Raw genomic sequence first — 22,978 nt, 5'->3', positions numbered from 1 at the left:
AGTGGTTGGAAGGGACCTCTGAGATCATCGAGTCCAACCACAAAAAAAAAAAAAAAAAAAAAAACCAAAAAAAAAACCACACCACAAAAAAAAAAAAAGAAAGAAGATCCCAAATCAAAAAGTATGTGTAGTTTATTTAATAAACAATGCAGCTGCTGTACTTAAATTCTTTCAAATCACTGCATTTTAAAAAGAAAAAAAAAATACAGCACAGCAGCACACTGAAAATCAGGTTGTCTTTGTCCTTCTTTTGATATAGCTCTTAAATGCCTTATTTTTTATCATCTATATCATAAAGATGACGTTTTAAGAAAAAGTTACATATGAATGCTGAATGGATTTGCCTGCAAGTAGATGACTCAACGATTAGGGCCAATATTTCGACACAGAGTTACAAACAAGTATAATAAAGAAAATGGGTAAAAAGTGCATTAGGACTAGTTCTACGTTAATTAGATCATGCAACAAAAGATATTTTTGTCTTTTTGAGATAGAATTCTGTAAAAAACTCATATCTTCTACCTAAAATCTCAACTGTTCTGAATGTTCTATTAGTCTTCTAAGGTTTGTTATGGGAGATACTCATAATAACTCTTACACATGTCCTCTTATATTTAAGAGTATGCAGTGCAGGCTTCTACATCAAACTCCTGGAACAGAGACTGTTTATGACAGAATTCAAACCCACCCAAAATGCAGAATAGTGGGGCTTTTTCTCACTTGAAATATGTTTCCCATCTGGTTGAAATACCAACCATTTTAAATTACTATTTTCTTTGTCTTTCTAGTACTCCGAAGGACAGTACTAACAGCGTGCCAATGACTTTTCCTGGGTCAAACTCATGTCTTCACCAGGGCAAAGGCAACAGTACTGGGATATAGACGGACTACCTGTGGACATCAGAGCATCCTGGGAAAGCCCACAGGAGAAGAGAGGAGAGCTGGGCCACAGTATACACGGAAAGCTTCAAATATATACAGTGTTCTGACCTATTTATCATCAACTTTTTGAATGTGCAACAGGCAGAATACAAAAAACACAGATATTTTACAGTATAACCTGAGTTTTCTAGCATAAAATTTCAGATCTAAGATAAACTTTTACATAAGCTTTGGCTGAGCATTCAAAGAGAAATGAGTTGCTCAACCTTTTGAAGTTCACCCATTGCTAATTAAAGAACTGCCAAGGCTTTACTAACAATTAAAAACTTGTCTTTAAAATCCCCAAAGAGGAAAACGCAAACAGCTGTTTTAATTAGCAAAACAGCAGATACTAATTAGCTTCTGTAACAGAGTACACTGGTCCTTTAAGGACAGGACCGGTTTCAGCTGAAGTTTGTTACCCGATTAAACTACAAGTAGAAGGACTGGAGTCAGTTGCTGCAGAAAAAGCTTCTAATTCCTTGTGAAAGCGATATTGCCCAACTTCAAGTACACAAAAATGAGATTTTTATTTCAAGTAAATTTTATGCTTATTTGTCTCCTAGTTTCTTTCTGAAACTGAGACGTATACAAACATTTAAGCAGGGACTGAGGGTTATTTGAAATGTCTTGTCTTCTGATGATCCTATGGGGATGGTAACTGTGATATCTCCAAGTTCTGGGCAAATGGCCACTGTCTGGACAGAGTAATATGTGCATATCTGCACAGCAAACCCATGGAGTTCAGTTTGCACCAAACCTGCTGTGAAAGCACTGGTCATTTGGGCAGCTGATGCAGAGTTGCTCCAACAGAGCATATCTTTCCATTCTCACAACCTGTCAAGGCCAGTTCTGAAGAACTAAGAAAAAATAAGATGAAGGAGAAGGGAGAGGAGAGAACAGAAGAGGCTGGAACTACCTTTTGCTGTGTTTAGAGTACAGATCCTTGGAATTGGCAGATGTGCTCTTACAAATTAAATATTATGCATACCGGTGTTTCCAACAAAGAATTTTAAGGTTAAGAAAACATAAGCCACGTGCCGGAAAGAACTATGCTGCCTATGTCATTTTGGTATTAGTGGGGTCAGCTGCCATGGACACGATATCAATAATAAACAGGATATTCCTGCAAGTAGAAGATACAACGTAAATGGTGAAAGTGGAATGCAATGCAAGAGTTTAAAAGTCAATTTATTTGTACTGTCTACAGAGTGAAAGAATAACAAAATATAGGTATGACGTGATGGCCACATAACTAACTACAAAATCATTACGTCAAATAATTTTGATGGCTATATATGTGTTTGAAACCACCAGGCAGCAGTCCAATCTTTCTTCCACACATCTAATAGACACTTGTCCTTCATGAATTGTGTTTGGAAGGTCTAAAACTGTTGTGCTGGGATTCCAACACTGTAGGACAGGACAGGTCAACAGCTGTAACTGGGGGATGACAACTGCTGGTCTTCTACCATTCTGCATGCTCTGCACATTCTACATTCACTGAAGAGAGTTACCAAAGGCAGGCAGCAAGTAAACTACACCCTTCAAAAATCAGTGTGAGATTCTGATTAATGAAAGAAATTTTAAATAAAACCAAAGACATTTATTTATAAACACAAGGACTACGATGATAAAACACTCACAAAATACAGAGATCTGTATCACTGTGTGCCTATACAAGCAAGACCGTTAATCCTGTTTCTCTGAAATCTCAAGCAGTATCACGGAATTCAGCTAACCATGAATAAAGCCAGCTACCCAGGAATCCATATTTCCGTTTGTGTTTATGTTTTTCATTACATTTTAACATCTCAGCTCCGCCTCCTAAATGGCTTCTGAATAATTTTTGTCTTTGTATAGTATTTCAACATCTGTTTTTCAAAACTGTATGAGAACAACATAGTCTCTTTGCCTTTGAGACAACTACTTTGAAGTGGTAAACGAAAAGAAATAATCCACAAACCCTGTGCTATAATAGGCTCTTTAGGGTGAAATACCAACTTCACAGAAATTAAGTAAAGTTAAATAAGACCAGGATATAACCTCAACTGCAAGCATGATCTATTCCTGATGTTTACTGCTTTAATATTCCTTTATCTACTGATTAAAATATTAGAGAGAAATAACACTTTTTTTCAGCATGATGAGAGAGTATTTCACAGCAGAATTAAAGATTCTATAATTCAACTTGTTCTGTGTATTCAGGTATATAACATGCATTCAGATTCAGGATTTGCTAACTATCTTTCTAGTGATAACATACACAAAGCTCAAATGTTTTCTCTGTTGCTGTGTTTTGCTCTTCCCAGCTTAAAATGCAAATGAGACATTTGGTTGAGACACTCCTGTTTTTCCAGTGAAGAGAAGATGTGGCACACTTCAAGCATTGTTCCTTTTGGGCCCCACCCTGCTCATGCAGAGGGTTCAAATGGGTTCAGTGAAATAATAAAGACATTTCTGGAGGGAGATCTTCTCTGAAAATGCTTTTTAATGACATTTGAGTTGCTGAGGTGACCATGCTTAATTTGCCTCAGGACAGACTAGGATCTTGTCCTTTACTAGAAAAACATTTCTGTTCTCATATCACAGAAACAAGTCTACACATTTTTACTTCTAAATGAAACTATACTGATTAAAGCCATTCACTTTTTTTGTTCCCCAAGCAGAACACAACCTGTCAAAACTCCACAATAAAGTGGAGTGCTTAAATGGAGTCATATTAAAAATTTTGTTATTAAAAACAAATTGATTATGACAAAATCAGTCAACGCTGAGAAGCACCTAATAATGCCAAATCCACTTTAGCTGAACTTGAACCTTTACAGTCAGAGAGGTTAAAATAAAGGAGGTACATGAAATTATATCCTTTTTAGATAGGTCAGTATTTCAATTTGGAAAAAAAAAGCCCAAACAGATAAATATGATATACAAATGTTGCCTAAACACACAATAAAATATAAATCATCAGTACAAGGCTATAGCAAGAGATCATTGAGTCCCCTCATTAAATAAAAATGTGTATAAAGACCTGAAGCTGAGGTCCCTCCAAGTCATATTTTTTTACTCTAGGACTTCCAAGTTGAGCGTGTGCAAGCTTTTCCAGAGTCCATGTCAAGGTACTTTAAATTATCTTAAGTAAACGTGCACTGCTTGTACATATACCTCCATTAACTACTACTTCCATTTGTCAGCATCATGCCTAACTCAAATAGCTTCCACGTGTTAAGTTTGCAACTGCTGCAAACTCTTCCTGCTGTGCGCTGGCTTGCACTCCTCACAGAGAAAACATAACCTATGAACAAAACCCCCAGTGTTAACAGAAGAAATCTTACTTACGAGTACTTTGTCAGCAGATCCAAATCATTATGCATGTTGATTGGATACGTCTCACTGAGATGAAACAGCTTCTCTAAGGCCTCATAAATGAAAATGATGCAGATAAGAGAAGCAAAAGCTTCTTCAGTAAACCGGGTAATGTAGCAGACCAGGGAGCTCGCATCAGTTGCAACAAGGATGATGCACAGGATTGCAGTCCACAGTCCGATGCTAGCTCTCAGAGAAAGGTACGACAACCCATACTCTCTAAAAAAATGGGAAAAAAATTAAACACAGTTTATCTTTTGTCCAGCGATAGTAAATGGAGAAGAGGCAGCTCCAAATTTTCCTATGCCTAGGGATTTCTGATTCTGGAGACAGTGTGAATCAGAAATTATCTACCTATTTTGAACAGAAAATACTGTCAAGTCACCTCTTGACCTGAGTTCTCTTCCCAATTAACAGGACACAAAAAGCTCTTTCTCTACTGAAGCAAGTGAGCAGCTTTGAGAGTAGTCACACACATGAAGTGTCTAGGGTCCACCCATTTTTTATCCCACATCCTGCCTTGTGAACAGCCAACATCTGTGAATTTCTTCTTAGCTGCATGAGGTAGCTATAAAAACAACTTTCATCAAAATCATGTATGCTTGTTGCATGTTATAATAAAGCTCCAAACACCTTGGAGAATTGAAAGGTCTACCTGAAGGTGATAAAAGAGCTTTTAGGGTGCTAAGTGGGGACTTCTACTCTGTGTTGTTCAGGAGGTTCTTGGTGCAGAAGTCGCCGTCACAGCAATGAGGCAGAAACGCAGAGAGGATCACAGAGAAGCATGATGGTTGCCAAGATGCAGATACTAATTTTGCCCACGTCATGGCAGAGGTATGTCATGTACAGCACATTAATATAAATGTGGGGATATGCTGTTCTGGCGGGACTCTTCATCCCTTCTCTATTCAGAGGGAGGAAGAGCAGGGTCTATATTAGTAATTATTGAAAGATGACACCACTGCCACTGCACACACTTCCCAGGTTAGAAGTAACACCTTTTGCACAAGTTATGAACGAGACAAACCACAGATTAAAATGTATTGTTTTAGAGTAGAAAATGAGACAATTAAAAAACCCTAACATCCTGAAGCTTGCATTTCCTTTAAAATAGCTCTTTTAAAAAAAACCCCACCAACCTTTCTGCATTAGCCCCAGTTCACTTGTGTCAGTCACTGCATAATATTCAGACTTTGAAAGCTTAAGCAGTGCACTCCAAAACAAACTGTTGATCTTATTCTACAGATCTTGGGACTTTGGGATCAGCATCTCTACTTTTACATAACAATACCTGAGGGATGACGCATATCACAATCTTCACTTACTTGCAAAATTTGAATAAGATCTTCTCAAATACTAGAACTGGTCCAGTGCTGCCAAGTATAGTGAGAGGCTGTCCACCAAAGAGAGAGTAGGCAATTCCAGTCATGGATGCTCCAAACAGCGATTCGATTGCACTCTGAATATGACAGAGAGAGAAGTGTCCATAAATTTTCAAACAGGTTCTTTTTACAATGTCTTAGTCTATAGCCTTCTAAACACCAATATTTAAAGGTGATTCGTGCAACAATAAGAAAATACTAACCACAAACCTAGGATTGTAAGTTTGTTTTAAAAGTTCAGATTTAACACATACTATACGACCTTCAGTTGCTTCTCCCAGCAGACCACCAAATGTGATGACAGGAGACATGCAAGCACAGTAGAGGAACAAAAATGACGCCAGACACTGCAGACTGAGAGCATCCCTGAAGTCACTCCAGAAGAAGGGAGCTTTTCTTTTTATATCTAAAATCAACCCTCCAAAAAATCTAAAAAAAACCACCAGAGAACAAATTAATGAAAAAGGCATGCCAAACTTTCTTCCACAGTATTGCTTTAAATATAATGCAGAGAAGATATTGTTCCTTGATCAAACAATACATATTTTTACAATCCATCATTCCCAGAAACAAGTTTCTGAGAACCATGTCTTGATAACTTTAGTAAGGAAATTGTATTTTTAAAACAAACTAATTTGCATGTTTCTGTTATAAAATCTTCATCTAATCATCCAGACCCAAAACTTTTGAACAGTTGTTAGCTCCCACTATTTAAGTTAAAGTCTATTATTTATTGTATGAATTAATTCTTTGCATTTGTTTAATCAGAAAGCTACCACAGTCCCCATTTATTTGCATGTCTACATATAGAGCTTCACACTCTTTATTTGAAAACCTGTTTCTAAATACACCTGATGACAGAATTGAAAGTAGGCCATGATTTTCCAAGGACAAGAACTGTCATCTTTTGTCATTTACACTACACTAAATATAATCAAATATTTAGGAACAAATGCTCCCTTACAATATACTATACAGTTAAAGTAAATATCCCCCCATTGCTCCACAATGCCAAGCCACAGCCTCACATACCAGGGCATATCATGGCTTACTGATGTTAAAAAAAAAGTGCTACAGCAGCACAACCCAAAAACTTCAACTACAAAATAGTTGTAAGTATTCATAATATATGGCACAAGACTATTCCCAACTTTTCATGCTGTACAAATATAAAAATGTTAGTCAAGTTTAACAGATGTCTGACTTTTATAAATAATAGAGAAGGAGCTTGCAATAAATACAATGTGAAAACTCAAATCCTCTTGCCCTCTTCCCCTCTCTCAAATTAGCATGTATTGTCCTTTCCAGCTATGTGGTATGCAAATCAGGAAAAATGCCTGAAAAAAAAAAAATCATGTGCCAACCCAGCCATTTGAGAGAGAACCAGACCATTATGATTCCCTTGGAAGTGGATCACTTTGAGAACACTTAATACTTTGCATATGCTTTCACTAACTTTCCAGTGCGTTGCAGTTCTGGTCCAGAGTGTCCTCCAGAATGTTCTGCGTCCCCATGGGCTGCAGTCCCATTTGGCACTCCTGGGATCTTACGCTTCTCCTACCAGAAGGAAAAGACACTTCTCATGGGTTTTAGCAACCAAAACCTAATTTTAGCAGAGGAAACAGGCTTTGAGAGCTGAAAAACTAAACATGTAAAATTTATGGTAAGATTCATCAACGTAAACTCTTCATAAGCTGTAGAGGAATTCTATAACAGAAAATAGTAGAAGGATTCGCAGTCTAAGAAATTCAAAGAATTGATCACAGAAAATCCTGCGTAAGAGAAAATATTCAAGAGTAGTAGCCAGGCTGCTTTGATCAATTCTTGCAATAAGCTTGTAACAAAAGCAAACCATGGCTGTTCAGAATAATCAAAGATGCTTATGACCAATTACCCCTGAACCTAAGATCTTTTGATGCAATTATCTGTCTCCACTCAGGAGACAACTAGTACTGAAATGTCATCACTATACTGTATGCTTGCAAGACAAAGGTTCTGTTAAAGCAAATTAAGCACACACACACAAAAAAGAACATACAAAATGTCTATATAGCGACTCTGCTAAATGCTAAATCAATGATAATTCTACCTAGCAAAAATTCATCACAAGGTTTGAAAGTGTTTGAATTTTTCAGTGTACAAACCTGAGAGGGAACATTTTTAGGTGGTTCTATTCGAATTGTTGGGTCCCACTCCCCAGGAGGGAGAACAGTAACCTGATCAAGAAACTCATCGATACCAGACACCAAGTCATTGCGGTCTTTTGCTTTGTAAGCAACATCATGGAACACCTGTGAAAAACGGAGAAGTGTATGTGGGAGGAAAACCAGATAGAGAAAGGAATGCTCTCATTTTTCACAATGGCCCTTTTTCTCTGAAACAGAATGCACTTCATGCAGTTCCCACCAGACAAGTAATCTTAGCTTCAACTGATTAGAGTTTCTGGCATATATTTTCATATAAATTCCAGCTGCTATGGAAAAACATCCTTATGTGTGCTAAATGTTCTAGAGATTTTACAGCTTAAAACACAATTAATTCCACAGGAAAGCATCTGTGTAAAGTGGTATCTTCTCAGTGAAGATATCCTTGCATGTGGATATTGTTTCTAATGTTGTTATCTCCTTGTGGAAACATAATCTGGGCTGTTACAGGACCATGAAATGAACTACAATGCTATTTGTGCACAATCAGAACGATTAGCCACATTTCATCTGAACAACTCCAAATTCGAGGATCCGTATTACACCTCTTCAGTCAGTACAAAATTACTAAAACCAAGCCATGAATAAAAATACCTCATCTGTCATTAGTGTTGCAATTGATCTTCCAATCTCATGGTATTGTTGCCCTTTACCCAGTGGTCCAAGAAGAATAAACAAAAATCTGCAAATAGAATATAAATAAATAAATAGTCACGGATAGATGGCTGAAAGTAATTATACATACTACAGAAAAACTTATTTAAAAACTGGACTAGAAGAAATTCCAAGACAAATATTATATATAATCTCCTTCAAGATCCTCACACATGCATTTAAACATGAAGCTCTGGTTAGAAAAAATGTGAAAATAACTTCCAAAAATATACCATAAGCTTCACAGTCAGACTTGATTGAGACTATCAAAACCTCCTTACATAACAGACCTTATCGTATATAATAAATATATGCATTTAAGCTTTATGTGCAGGACACATTAACATTAACATTTAATTCTGTTAATTCAACAGAATCAACTATTTTATGGTAGTAATACTGTAATATTGTGAAATTACCCCTGAATAAAAATATTTTTAAAATCGTTCTTACTCCCATTAAGGCTCTACTCTAGGCTTGGGGCTAGTAAGGTTCTATAAAATGCAGAGGAAAAGCTTAAATGAAATAATTTAAGTTCTCGGTTTTGCTAAAATGCAAAACACAATTTTTTATTAACACTATTAAATTTTTTTAAAATAAACATTTTTTATAGAATTTCTTAATTATCTTAAATTTTCATTATTTAATTTTCTTTTGGCCAAAAATCAAGACATCTGTTGTTTTCCTTCTGATGGTAGGGATTTTTGTGGGAAGTTGGGGGAGGTTAAAAGGAAGGCTTCAGAAGATTTTTTTAAAGCCAACCCAGTCCCTTAATGTTCTTTATGCACATGCAAAAATTAGAAAAGACAAAAAAGTCATATCCAAAGTAACTACAACTTAAAGAAAATTTTCTACTGTTTATCTGACTAGGAGCAAGGATATGAATCTCAGCATTGCATTTCACAGCACAACACTCTTTCCTGAGTGTCACAAACAACTGGAATACACTACTGCCTTCTGTTGGAATTCTACTTCTATAGAAACTAAAAGGGAAGAGGAGAGAGACAGAATCTGTGTACAAACATATGCACAAATGCAAAAATAAAAGTGAGAGACTGCAATAATAGTTAAGTCACTGATCTACTATCTGAGAGAATCACTTTGCAATTTTGGTCTGAATCAACCCCAGCAGGAAATGACATATCTGCAGATCTATTTAGATGCTTTCTATGTGACTACAAACTCTATTTTAGACACTTTTTTTAGAATTCCTCACAATTTGTTCTCAGTACCAAAGTACTTCATCAGACACAGTTTCACCTTAGTAGAGATGAATCTAATAAAAAATTGTTAGAAGTCACATTTACTACCACGCAAATATCTGCAAAGTAACTTTTAGAGAAGCATGGTATTTACAGCATGTTCTTCATCCATTCACTATCCCTAGTCAATCAAATCATACAGTTTGTTTTCACCCTTTACTCAATTCCTCCTTAATTTTTTTCTTCTGGACATAATTATGCAGTATCGCATAAGTAGTTTCAGTTCCAGATGAAATATTCTAAGCAGCTGAATATTGCACCTTAGTATTTCATCTGCAGTATTACCAGTTTGCATAGAATAAATTGTGTGTTGTAGCCTTACAAGCTATCATCTGTACTTCTGCAAAGAATGACTATCTGCACACACAAATGGCATGTTTCTTAATATACATACATCATTTAAAGGATAAGTGGAAAGATGTCTCTAAGAGATGTTTTTGTTAAAAAAAAAAGAACCAAATTCATAACTCAATACATGACAAAGTTGAAAGTCACACCACCCCATCTCCACAAGGTATTCAGAAAACCAAGAAGAGAAGTAAATCCAACTGTACCTTGTTGGAATTGGAACCTCAGCTAGTCCTGTAAGTAGCACTGCAGGAGATAACCTAACAAAAGCAACGACTGCACGGTCCAGGAACTCCAATTCACCAACTAAGATATTTGATGCTTCAGCTCCAGGTGGTATCTTTTTCATGAAGTGTAGGTCAACCTGGGAAAAGTATATTAAATTGCAATCTTAAAGCTATTCACACAGATTTTTTTTCCCCGTACATTGTTGACAGAAGCTTTCTGGTCACTGCACTATAGTGTTAGTTATTTCAATTATACAGTTTCTACTATTCTTGTCTGTTGAATAATTTTTCTTTAAATAAAAATGTTTTCCAAAACCAAACAATAAATCTTTCATTATTTGACTAGTCTTTCTTGGAAACCTGGTTAAAGTACTGCAGAATTAACTTATAAAGACAACACACCACATGCAAAATCTTGTTAAGAACAGAGTATTAATTTTCTATTAATACATTTTATCAGTAATTCATAACAGAATCAATAAGTCATAACAGTAGAAGAAATGAAGATGCCTTATTTTTCCATAATTAACAATTCTGGAAATCATGAATTCATAGTTAGTGTACTATAATCTCAATGAGAATAAGTTGCACTACATGTAATTTTCCTTCTACTACTCTAAGTGAGATGTAATTTTGGTTTTGGATTTAATGGAAGACAGTTGCCCTTCTGCTGAAAATGACAGAAAATAAGCTATGACCACAATTGTCTAAAGAGTAAACTGACAGAGCAAAGTAGAATAAAAACTTCAGAGTTTTAAGGCAGTGATGATGACTTTTATGGAAAGGTAGGAAAAGACAGAGAAATAGCTTCATCATGATATTACTATATAAGATCAAGGTATTTGCCAGAGAATGTGCTCATTTGTACTTATTTCCTCAGTATCATTCTAGAGTTTACTCTGTAACAAAGATCGACATGGAGCAATAGAGTATATAATGTATGTTTGATTTCATTATGCATCAGTATTATCTACACTTCAAAATGCATGAATTTTGTCATTTGCTTTCCTTTTATTAATCTAAACACAACAACAGCAACCAAATCCAATATAAACTGTTAAAGTGGACCATTTTAATGTCTATCTTACAGCCATCTGTCAGCACTAGTTTGCATAGTTTTTGGTAATATTTAGAAAATTGTTTTCTTGCAAATGGCTCTGGCACTAAATCAGAATTCAGATATAACACAGTTGCCTGTGTAATGAAATCTTATTTTCCTCCGATCACAGAGAGATGCCTAGTGCTACCCTAAGCTAATCTAGAATGACAACCAACCACCTCACAAAGCTAAACAAGCATCAAATCAACATGGAAGGTTGGAGTCCAAGGACTTTTTCAAGGTAAAGTATCAGGGAGGTAAATTCTATTCCCCACTCAAATCACAAAACTCTTCAGGGTTAAATACAAAACCCAAACAGATTTACTTTGCACCTAATTTTGATGTCATAGGTCAATTATATTTGAGAGAAAGGAAGCAGTCTTTCAGGCATATAGCAATATGCATTCTGTATCAATTTTACCTTGTGAATGGATTTAATAACTGATGTCTCATGTACAACATGCTACAGTAGACACTAATACACACTAAGGTCCCACTAATATACAGATCACAGGATCAAGTTTCAACTCTGAAATAAACATTCAGTCTCCTGTCTACCAGAAAGTATTTCCAGATAATGTTTCCTGTACTATTTCTCAGCTTGAGATTCCAAATCCTTAGGCAGTGAACAGAATCCCAGTTAAAAGGAAAATAGTTGGCAGAGAAGCACCCAACTGGGCAAATATACCTGAACCCTGGGTGTTGCTTCCACTATGTAACGAGAGCAGAGGTGGCCCAGGAGTGCATCTGGGGCAATGGCAAAAGCTACATCCTTCGAATGCTTCTTCTAACCTGTTCATCATAATACACCTCTTATCCCAAGAGGTCTTCAGCTCACATGCATCTTAATCTGCAGACTCTGTCAGTATGGGACTGGGGTTTAATTCAGAAATACTGTTTTCATGTGGAGCACAGGAACGTTGCCATGAGAAGGGATGCGGGTGCAGTTTCTTCATGCATTTTGTATTTCAGGGCAACTAGGGCTCCCTTCAGCCTCTAGCATCAGATGCAGTTGTTAAACTGCCATCCCCATCCTGCTCAGACACAGGATAAAGCGGTGCTGTGACAGATCACCTCCACATCACACCAGGAATACAAAGTCCTCGTGGTGTCCCCAGAGGAAGAGGAGTGACACATTTACAATTACAAACACCAGAAACTATGCCTCCCTCTCGGTGCTACTGAAGTAACTTTTAAGACAGCTTTTACTGCCATGTCTCACATTATTCATAAATAGATACCAATACAATCAACACAGTCTCAGTGCTGTACTCAGATTAAGTCAACTTTTTGAATCAACTCCAAAATTTGGAATATTAGAAGTAGCCCAAGGGAGACGGATTAGCAAGCAGAGAATATGCGAGGTAGTCAAAGGTGCTTTTTTGTAGAAGATAAATGAAACTAATAAGTGGAACAAAATTAGAGCAAGAAATCACAATACTCAAGAGAAAATTAGTGTACTGCTCTACTTTCCTCTCAATCTGTGCATATAATTCCAATTATAACCACTGGGAGTTACTGCAATAGCACATTTCAAGGGGAAATTGTACTTTGCTTATGCATCTTCAGAAGGATAAATGGATCTATTAGAAAGCAGTCAAAAAGGTATCTAGATTACAATCCTTTACTGTTATTTCATTCCCGCAAACAAAAGTTGTTCCTTCCATATTCCTGACACCCTTTGTTGGTGTCTAACACTGCTGAGACTAGACAAAAGATGACATGTTGATCTCTACTCAGGGCAGTTTAAATAGGAAGAGCTCTTTTGATCAGCAAAGCTGATGCACTAGAAAAATAGTGAGTGAAGGATCAAATGATGCCGACTCCATTCTTCTTTAATACAAACATCATTGCGGATAGACAATAGACTGGGATTTTGATCCTAAAACACTCAAAGCAATTGGGGAAACTTGCAAGAAAAGCATTACTGGATGTCATGTCATTCCCTTTGGATTGTTACGAGCTTCACATCTGTACAGCTTAATTTTGAATAGACTGCTTTATTTATATTTGATGTCCTTTGCAAAATTACATCTTGTTATTAGAACACTTGCCAAAACAACTAGTTTTAGTTACACTTTTAATATAAATATCAGGAAACCAAAATGATACTTGACTTTTTAAAGCATTATAATCTTAATTTTAAATATTTTTAAAGCATTAGTATAAAATTTGTAACAACTTGTCACTGTTTATAGATCTCCTTGCTACCTCTACAGAAATGTGGTTGAGAATATATCACCAGCCAACGTCCTTTCTTGTCACCGTCTTTGAATAAAAAGATCTGTTTCCCACCTTTATTTCAGCCATATACCATTCCTAGTCTGTCATGTTCAGTCAAAAATTCAAATGGTGCAAATAGCTACTGCTGCTAGGAAATAAGTCTGGCACCAGATGGAGCAATCACATAACTCTACTTTTAGCTCAGTTGCACTAACATTAAGATTCAACAGACTCAAAGTGCTGCTCTTCAGAATTTTGGTTTAAATCACCTTTCTTTGCTTACTCAACCTTTGTTGTATTAATGTGTCAGCCGAAGTCATCTATCCCTGTCAGGTCTGTCATCTGTATCTAATGTGACAGTTTGTTTTAGGTACATACAGACTTCTTAAATTAGGATTCTCCTTTACATTAAAGCTGAGAAGCTGTTTGCTTTTCTTTGCTATCTAACATTGAACTGTCATTGCAATCTCCACTAGTGAACAGTTAACATCTTTTGTGAAGTGTACTGAAATATCTTGGCTTGCCAGAAGAATTAAGTTATAGGTTTACAGAAACACATTCTGTTTGAGACATCTGGAATCCACGAGTTCAGGTTATAAAAAGCGTAGTTTGCTTTCATGCATTATTTCTACAAAAAGTAAAAATCTGAGAGGTAAATCTGAATTTTAAGGATTCTGAATTACTTTCCTACTTAGACAATTTTCTCTTAATTTGTCAAAATTCACCTTACAGATATACATTTATGATATTGTCATGTAATAAATTTATCTATGTTCCTAAACTGTAATTTCCTCTTACCAGTAATTTATTAATAAATTTTATTTTAATTTTACATTTTTATTTTAATTTTTAGTAATTAAAATTCTTTTTTGTTACATACAAACTGTGTTGCAATGCACAAGAAACTTTCACGCTGAAGTAAAATTTGCCCTTCATAGCTTTTCCTGATATACATAGATTCATCTTATTTAATTTAAAAGATGTATTTGGTAGTCAGAAAGTAATCTTCACCGTCAGTGAACTCTTACCTTGCTGAAGTCAACAGTGCTGTTTTCCCTGCTCACATCATTTTTGTTTTCAATACAGGCTGGAGCAGACTGTGGGGAAACAATCTGACCTGCTAAAAAAAGTACCATTATTACAGAATACTAACAATTACTTCTACAAACAAAGCAACATCTAATGAAATACTTGTTAAAGAACTGCATAAGTTTCATATCAAATATACATGAAGCATCAGAACACAGCATTTTAATTAAAGACTTATTTAGAATAACACATTCTCAAAAGACAGAACATTTATCATGTGTAGTTAGGAATGGGAGAACATAATTCAGAAATGTAAAAGATACTCTTGAATATTGGAAGACAAACTTTCTATGCCAATTAAAGCTTATGATTTTTAAGATCTTACATTTGAGGACAGTCCTGCATTCATATAGTTTTTTTTATTAATTTGAGGAGCTGCCAATTTTGAAAAATATCTATCTTGAAGAATATCCTCTCTGAATAAAACAGAATTAATAATTTCCATACATTTACTCATGTGTACAAAACTGTCCTGATTCTATCAACAACTGCAAAACCCAGCGTAAAAGCGGCCTGCTATAAAAATAGATCTATTGGAAATTAAAGTGATTTAAAAACAGTATTGAACAATGTGATCATTGACGTGTAAAACAAATGTTTCGGCAAACACTTTTTAAAAAAATTCCAGTCAGGATTTAGTAAAGTATTTTATAGACCTTTTAAAAATATCTCAAGATGAGGAGTGTTTAAACAGGCCTCAGTCTCATGTAAGCAAACAGTAAGCCTTGGGACCAACAAAATTTTGCCAACAGAAGCTCAAAGAGGAAAAACAGGATCAAGTAACAAGTGTATGTCACATAAAGCATATTTTTTACTTAATGGCAGCACTGCCCCTGTGCACGGCCAGAGGCCACCGTGCACACACTGAGGATGTGGGGCTGGCAGCAGGGCAGCAGGCAAGCCCCCCAGGGTGGTGGGCCGCTCCCTGCCTGCCTTCACTCTTCCTCCCTCCCTAGCATGGCAGGAGCCTCGCACAGCTCTGAACACCACAACAAAGTACAGGAAAAAGTACCAAATATATGAGCCAACTATCTCTTACTGCCCTAACACATACCCAGGAATAACTACAGAGTCCAACTGGCCCAGAGTCAGCATCTCGTGCCCAGCATATATTTGTTTCCATAGCAAATAAAGTCTCTCATATGACTGAGAAATGATGATGTGAAAACATTGGTTCTGGTGAAAATCAACCTAAACTTGCACAGTAACAAAGACCATATGTTCACGATACTTGAAGATGAAGACAGTCAGAGAGTCCTAGGCTAGGCACATTGTCTGGGCAATTCAAAAAGCCATGGCATGTCCCCTCACACGCCGTTACACACGCTTGCAGGCCAAGCACGTCCTCAGCCGCAGCCAGGAAACAGAGCGCTTCACAGGATCCAGTCTGAACAGGACAGGAGACTTGCAAGAGCATCTCAATCATTGCCAAAACACTGAAGTATCCAGCTTCTGTCACAGCTGAGCACTACCAGTATCCCTGCCTTAAGTCTGGTCATGAATTCCCAGTTGAAACACTTGCTCAAGGAAAAGGCTGGTTTTCATGAAAATCAACATCTCATTTTCCACTAGGCAAATCTCCCATGACACAAAACAGTTTTTAGACTCTTGAGCTGCATCCTGGCAGCAGAGCCGGAGAGATTTCACTTTGATTAGGAAGTCCAGGAACAGAATGCTTTAAAATGTATTGCTAGAAATCTTATTATTAAATGTATCTATCTTTAAAATGTAAATATTTTTTCTCTGATTCAGGACAAGGACAAATCAAAACAAGAATAGAAATTAGGGCTTTTGTTAGCACTACGGTGAAATAAACAGAGAATGGCAAAAACCAGACATGACAAGCATGTTAACCTAACCAAGCAGACAAAAGTATGTCAGGGTTAGAATTTACATGTGATAAGAATAAAGGATTGATTTCAGGAAGTAACACGTTAACGTTAACTTAAAGGAATTCACATTTTAAAACACTATTAATTCCTAAATGTCACAAGAGACAACTTTTGCAAAATGGAAGCCAGAAATTATTAAATATGCAAGATGCTTATATCTGGTTATTCGTCTGTTTTAATTAGAACTTAAAGAAAAAAAAACTGAGTTCCATCATTGTTACACCATCACCTTTACACTATGTATTTCCATACACTACTTCACACTGTAGTTATTTTATTTTTTATTTAACAGTCTTAGAATTATTTTTACAGCAATCATCCTGTAGTACTATAACTATTAAAAATAATTAATATGTAAATTTGGTTTCTGTACTATTTTGGAGATTTTAATAATGTAACAAGTAAGCCTTCCACTAGAAGGGAAAATTTCTGCCCTAACTTACTCCCAGAAAACTTTAAATCTAGTAATACTAGACATTCTTATCTCTTAGTTTCTTCCTTCTAGACACTCCTCTATACTCTAGGATCTATATAAAGGGAAATACTTGTAATAGTTGCTCATACTAAAATACACATTATGTTATAAAGATGTTACAGGAAATCAACAGAAATAGTAGTTCATTATCTTTCTGTTGCTAATTGGGGATTTAGATCTATTTTTTTTTTTCCTGGACCCAAAAATTCAATAAAATGAGAGCAGGGATATTTGCCAAGGAGATAAAAATATTGACCAACAAAGGAGTCAGAGCGTGGACCACCTGTTATAAATACTGAAGTTTTATTATCGTAATTGGAGGTGTCAAAAGCCTCTAAGCAATTAGCATAACAGACCAAAGGCTAACTTTTAAACATTGGGTCCACTTTTTTATAAGGAGAAAAATATGTAAAAATATACATAGTAGGAAATAAAAGCCACAACCAGTTAGTATGTGAAGTTTATAAGAATAGCATATGTTCTTTTTCTGTGCCAACGGAAGACCTCAAACTTTGATTTACCCATATGCTGGAGTAATCTGAAAGAACACAAGTTTTACCTTGAGGCAGTAAGAGCTGTTTAAATAGCTCTGCAACTTAAGACAGTTTTCTGGATCTTGAAACAAGAAGTTTGGGGTTTTTTACTGTGTTGAATAACAATCAAAAATACAAGGTAGAGAAGACAGGTAAATTCACTTTTCACGTGATTGTCATGGGGAAAGCTTTTTAAAGAGCACCTTAAACACACTGCATGAATGCATGTTTCTTATGCAACAATACAATCAGTAAAACGCAAATATGCAAATCTGAAACGTGGTCTCTGTGGCCCTTCCACAGAAAAGAAAAAAAGTACTGGGTTTTGGAGACATTTTTGCTCCTATACACATTTAGTTTCTTAAATGTTTGTAGATTTTGTGCTAGAAAGCAGGTAGGTGTAGTGCTATGGTGGCCCTCTCCCTAAGAACTGGACAATAACAATACACTGTTATTCTTATGTTTGGTAGCTTCCTCTACTTCTGAGCTACAAAGCCACAAAAATTCATAAATTAATTTAATTTTGTGTATAATTTCATGTTGACTTAAAGGAAATGCCTTTGGGGTGTATACTGTTAAGCACATGAGTAATCCCCAACAGGGTAGGACCAAAAGCACGCTAATGGCAACCTAGTGAACACTGGCATCACCGTGCTACATTTATCTTCCAAAGTCATTAAAAATACTTGGTTTGCTAAAGCACATTGGCAACACGCATGTGCTTTATCCTCAAGTCGTTTTTAATTTCAGCAACTGATTGCTTTCTCTGAACAAAGGAAACAGTTATTGACACTATGATGGTCCTATGAAGCAACAATCAATTAAAGAGCTATGTGAATGAAGAGGGGAGATGTCACATCATACCTAGACTAAAACAAACAAACAAAAAAGCATTTCCTCTCTGATTTCCATCAAAACATCAACAGTCACCATTGCACCTAACTGTCTCAGGAATACAGGTACACTAAATCCAAGTTTTCTCTGAATTTTATCTTTATAATATGGGAGCCTTCAAAATACTACGTGTAAAATTAAAAAAAAAAAAAACCACCACATAAAAAATCCAAACTAGCCCCAATCCCTTGCCAGCTTGCCAGATTTTAAACATCTGCTCTGAGAAAAACACTTGCAATGGTTTATTACTTCTTTGAGTTAGCAATGTGGGGTTTAGACTGGTAAGAATGGTGAAGAAACAAACCATCAACTCCCTGTAAGAGGGAATAAGAACTGCAACAGCCTTGCCATTTATTCAGCTCTTCCAGGCCCTGTCATTGCCAGTTCCATTCCAGGGCTTTCAAGCAAAATGTTTATTTACACATTGTATGGGATAAATACAGTATTTTATTTTTTAAGAGTGCTACTTTTTTAAGAGTGCAAAGTACTACACTGTACTTTGAGTCCTTATACATCTAAAATTTAAAAGCCTTGATTTACCCTGTAGTCCATCTACGTGAAGTACCTGAAAAGCTACATTCTTTGAGAATTCATCAGAGAGACATTCGGATATTTTAAAGTATAAAACAAACACACAATGTGGTATCACTGAAATATACAGCCTGCCTACAAAGGACCTTAATACCTAAGAGATAAAACCACACTAAAATGGGTGTGAAGGCTTATCTACGTATTTAAAAGCCAATATCCACACAGTTTTTGAAATTATTTTTTACATTGGTGTACATAAAAAACAAGTGGTTTTTACAGGTAACGTGAAATTGCCAGAGCTTTGAATAGAGCAAGAATTCACACAAAACTATGTCATGCAAAGCCAAGCCACTTAGAAATCAAAATCCATCAAAATAAGGTTCGCATCCGTTACACTAGTAGAAGTTTGCATTTGCAGAGAGAGCTCAGCATTTTGAGACTATTTGTCCTCCCAAATTAAAAAAAAAAACACTAACAAATTAATCCCAGTAAATTAATGTCACATGCAACATACCCTTACTCCCTAAAATGTAAAGCTCAAGACATTTAACTATGTGTACTGTATTTATTAATCAAAATCCAAAAGGTCTCAAGAATGCCAATGACGAAAACCAAGAATAATGTATTCAGATACAAATCACAGTTAACGGAAACAAACTGGATACAACTCACACAGCAAAGGAAATTGACTCAGAAAAGAAGCTGCTTATTTTTCTAGACCATACAGATTTCTTCCCATTCAGAAACAAATAATGTGATTTGCAAACCAGCTATAGCAATCTTCTTTTCACTGCAACTAGTCAGCAATTTTCCAAATATAAGCAGATACACTGTCCAGATCAAAAATCAAGGATTGAAAACCAGTAAATTTTCTTAAGTATATGGTAAAATTCTAATATAACAGAGCAGTGATACCATCTCTGAATTTGTATGGCCTCTTGATGCATAACATTTTATATCAGTGGAGAACCATGTCACTCCCAGTGTACCTGTGTAACTGCAAGCAGATTTGGTGCCCACTGATGATACATAATTTAAGAGGATAAGGAAGAAGTCACTTTACCTGTTTTTCTAATGCTAGGCCTGAATCTCAAGCATAACTCACATGAAATCATGCAGTTTTAACTAAAATGCTATGGTTTGCAGTTTTACAAATCGATGTAAGAAAATGAACTTATAAAGAAATGGCACTTTTCCCCCCCCAAAAAACATCATTCCACACAAACTTCTCTTAAGTGTGCCGCAGCTGCTGACAAAGGCCCGAGGTATTTTTTAATCACTATCGCAAGAAGTTGCATGCTGTCAAGAAACTGAGGTGAAGACATGGGTGTACATTTGAAATGATCTGAAGCCCAAGCAAGAATAGGTATTTATACTACCTCTGAACCTTCAGGGAGTTTACAGAACCCAAAGGATAGGAGATGAAGAAGATACAGAGATGAGATGAGCCTGTTAGAGACAGACACAACAAAGACAGAGCAAAATAAAGAAATACAAAGATGAATGATACAGTCTTATACATATAGATTACACATTTTATCATGGGTACAAGGAAATGTGGAGAAAGAAAGAATAAATATCAGATGAATATGTTTGTAAATTCAAGTTAAATTTTAGTAATATAAAAACCTGTGGATAATACAAGTTGATTAAAATATATACATTTGAGAAGAATATAAAACAAAAAATAAAGCATTAGCTAATTTAAGCTAGAATTTACTATCTTTAAGTTTGCCTTCTCTTCAAGGAAAGCTGGAGCAATCGACCTGATCCAGATCCAATACTGCCAGAAAACTTGGGTATATATATGGCATTCGTTGTGACTTCTTCCAAAAACTAAGGCACGTGGTCACATACCTAGGAATGCATCCCTACCCTTTTTATATGGCTCCAAGTAATGTCCATCTCTCTCCACGTGGTAGTACTGACATCAGAGTTTCACATGCTGTCAGCCAGCTCTGAGTTACGGTATAAATGCTTGAAAAGATGCTTACAAGAGATTAGGAAACTGAGGAAAGTAACAAACACCATCACATAACTGGTAATTTAGACTTACTGGGATACTAAAGCACACTGTCCTAAATTAGATAGCCAAGCATAGTCTTAGACACCCCTGCATGTGCTCATACTGCCATAAAACAATGAAGAAGTCCAAACCAGCTGATCATGCTACCTGAAATAACTGGAAAAGGGCTTGGAAAAGAATATGTCAAAATTAACTGCTCCAGCAGTTCATGCTGTTAATTCTGAAGATCCTCAATTTAACATGCCATTGCTTCCTTCAAGCTATTTGGCATATTGATACACCTCTTCTCTGAATTTCAGAATTTCCCAAAATCATTCATCATGGTGGGGCATAATGCAATTTTTAAACTAATAACGTGTCTGCTCTGACATCAAGGGAGAAGCAGCAGTTATAAATGGCATAGTACGGAACAGAGAACAGGCACAAGATCATGTTATTTTTGATAGGGACCCTTCAGCAAGATGCATGGAAATAAAATTTACAAGTTACTTATACTCCTATGCTCCTCTCCCCTAGTTCCTCCATTTCAACTTTAATTAGTAAAAGGTCTGTTAGATCTCATTACAAATATACACACATACACAATCTGGAGTCTAGACTAAATGTAAAATAGTGAGTCAAAAACCCTGAAATGTTTACATGATGAAAACTTCTTTTCCTAACCACATTTTTGTCAAATCAGCTACTTTTCTACGCCACGCACACTTAAATTCTGAATTGCAGAACCCTTTATAAAAGGGCATTATGACGTTATTTTAGCATTCCCCTAAGAATAGAAAGGTGCTATATATTTCCAACTGTCTTTGGCTTTTTAGACCATGTCATAGGAATGACACACCTCTCAAGTATCAGACTGAAAAAGCTACTGAACTCAATGAAAACAAGTTAAACTGCTTTACAAACCAAACTTTCTAAAATGACTTGCTTATGACAAAGGTTCATATTTTTACCTGCTTTTTACAGTATTTATGCTAAAATTACTTGCCCTCCTCTATTTCGGGTATCTGGTGTCAAATTAGACTTTAAAAAAAAAAATTCCTACTCTTATGCCAAATTTGACTGTCGTTTTTTATTGGAACATCAAAAGCAGGCTTCTAATTCTCACAGTTTTGATGCTTAATGAAAAGTGAAAGTTAAACACAGCATGGCAGCATTAAAAATGCATGGTAAATCCATAGCACCCTGACATCTTAGCCCTCCAGAGGATGTGAAGAAAAGCCATTGTAAACAAAAGATAATACTACTAAATACAAAGCAATGTAATTAGATGGTCTGACAGACTTTTAAACAAAGAAAAAATTGAGGAGAACATATGTACAACTATCTCCTAGCAAAGATATCACAGTGGTCTGTCAGCAGCACCGTCATATGTTGAATTTATGTTTATGTCTTCAGTTTCAGACTTCGCTCCTGAATACCTGGAAATCGATACATTCATAAGCTAGCACAGGCAAGAACTTGAACAAAGAAGGGGTTTTGCACCCTCAGCTGCACCACGTAACCCAGATGGCAGGGACTGACGGACAGACTGCTAAGGATTGTTATCAGTTAAACTGTCCACACTAAAACCAAATCTAACCAAACTGAGAATTTACCTTTTGTGCAGAAAAAGTGTTGAAATTCCCCTGCCTCATTTCAACAGGAACAAATAAGTGGCCCTTCTAAAGCTCCTGGCACTTGCTATTTCTGCAGACTCTCATCTCTGACAGTGGTGAACTGAGCTGTAGGCTCAGCAGTACCTGAGATAATCTGTTTTTCTCCCCGCAGTCTCCCAGGAATTAAGCTTCTCATCCAGAAAGTAAAAGCAATAATAAAATATTTTAAGATTTTTTTTTTTCATTTTTTGTATTAA

The 22,978-nt window shown here is 36.0% G+C and overlaps 1 protein-coding gene across 5 annotated transcripts in view; it reads right to left on the bottom strand.

The window, feature by feature from the left end:
- The window catches only part of SLC4A10 (solute carrier family 4, sodium bicarbonate transporter, member 10), a 126,541-nt gene that overhangs the window by 31,987 nt on the left and 71,576 nt on the right, over window positions 1-22,978 (bottom strand). For 4 of the 5 annotated variants that reach the window (XR_001413393.1, XM_014954465.1, XM_014954468.1 and 1 more), the window contains 8 exons: window positions 14,715-14,806; window positions 10,344-10,501; window positions 8,468-8,555; window positions 7,814-7,960; window positions 7,126-7,226; window positions 5,924-6,098; window positions 5,613-5,746; window positions 4,261-4,506 (listed from right to left, as the gene is read on the bottom strand). Coding sequence is in view for 4 of the 5 variants with exons in the window: in XM_014954465.1 (XP_014809951.1) it covers window positions 4,261-4,506; window positions 5,613-5,746; window positions 5,924-6,098; window positions 7,126-7,226; window positions 7,814-7,960; window positions 8,468-8,555; window positions 10,344-10,501; window positions 14,715-14,806 (1,141 nt within the window). In the remaining variant the exon portion in view is untranslated. The remainder of the gene's footprint in view (window positions 1-4,260; window positions 4,507-5,612; window positions 5,747-5,923; window positions 6,099-7,125; window positions 7,227-7,813; window positions 7,961-8,467; window positions 8,556-10,343; window positions 10,502-14,714; window positions 14,807-22,978) is intronic. The other variant, XM_014954467.1, reaches the window with a different exon arrangement.

The sequence above is a fragment of the Calidris pugnax genome, unplaced genomic scaffold (genome assembly GCF_001431845.1).
Source record: "Calidris pugnax isolate Ruff unplaced genomic scaffold, ASM143184v1 scaffold103, whole genome shotgun sequence".
NCBI lineage: Eukaryota > Metazoa > Chordata > Aves > Charadriiformes > Scolopacidae > Calidris > Calidris pugnax.
Note: the sequence above shows the minus strand (reverse complement) of the source record. Positions and strands in the feature narration are given on the sequence as shown.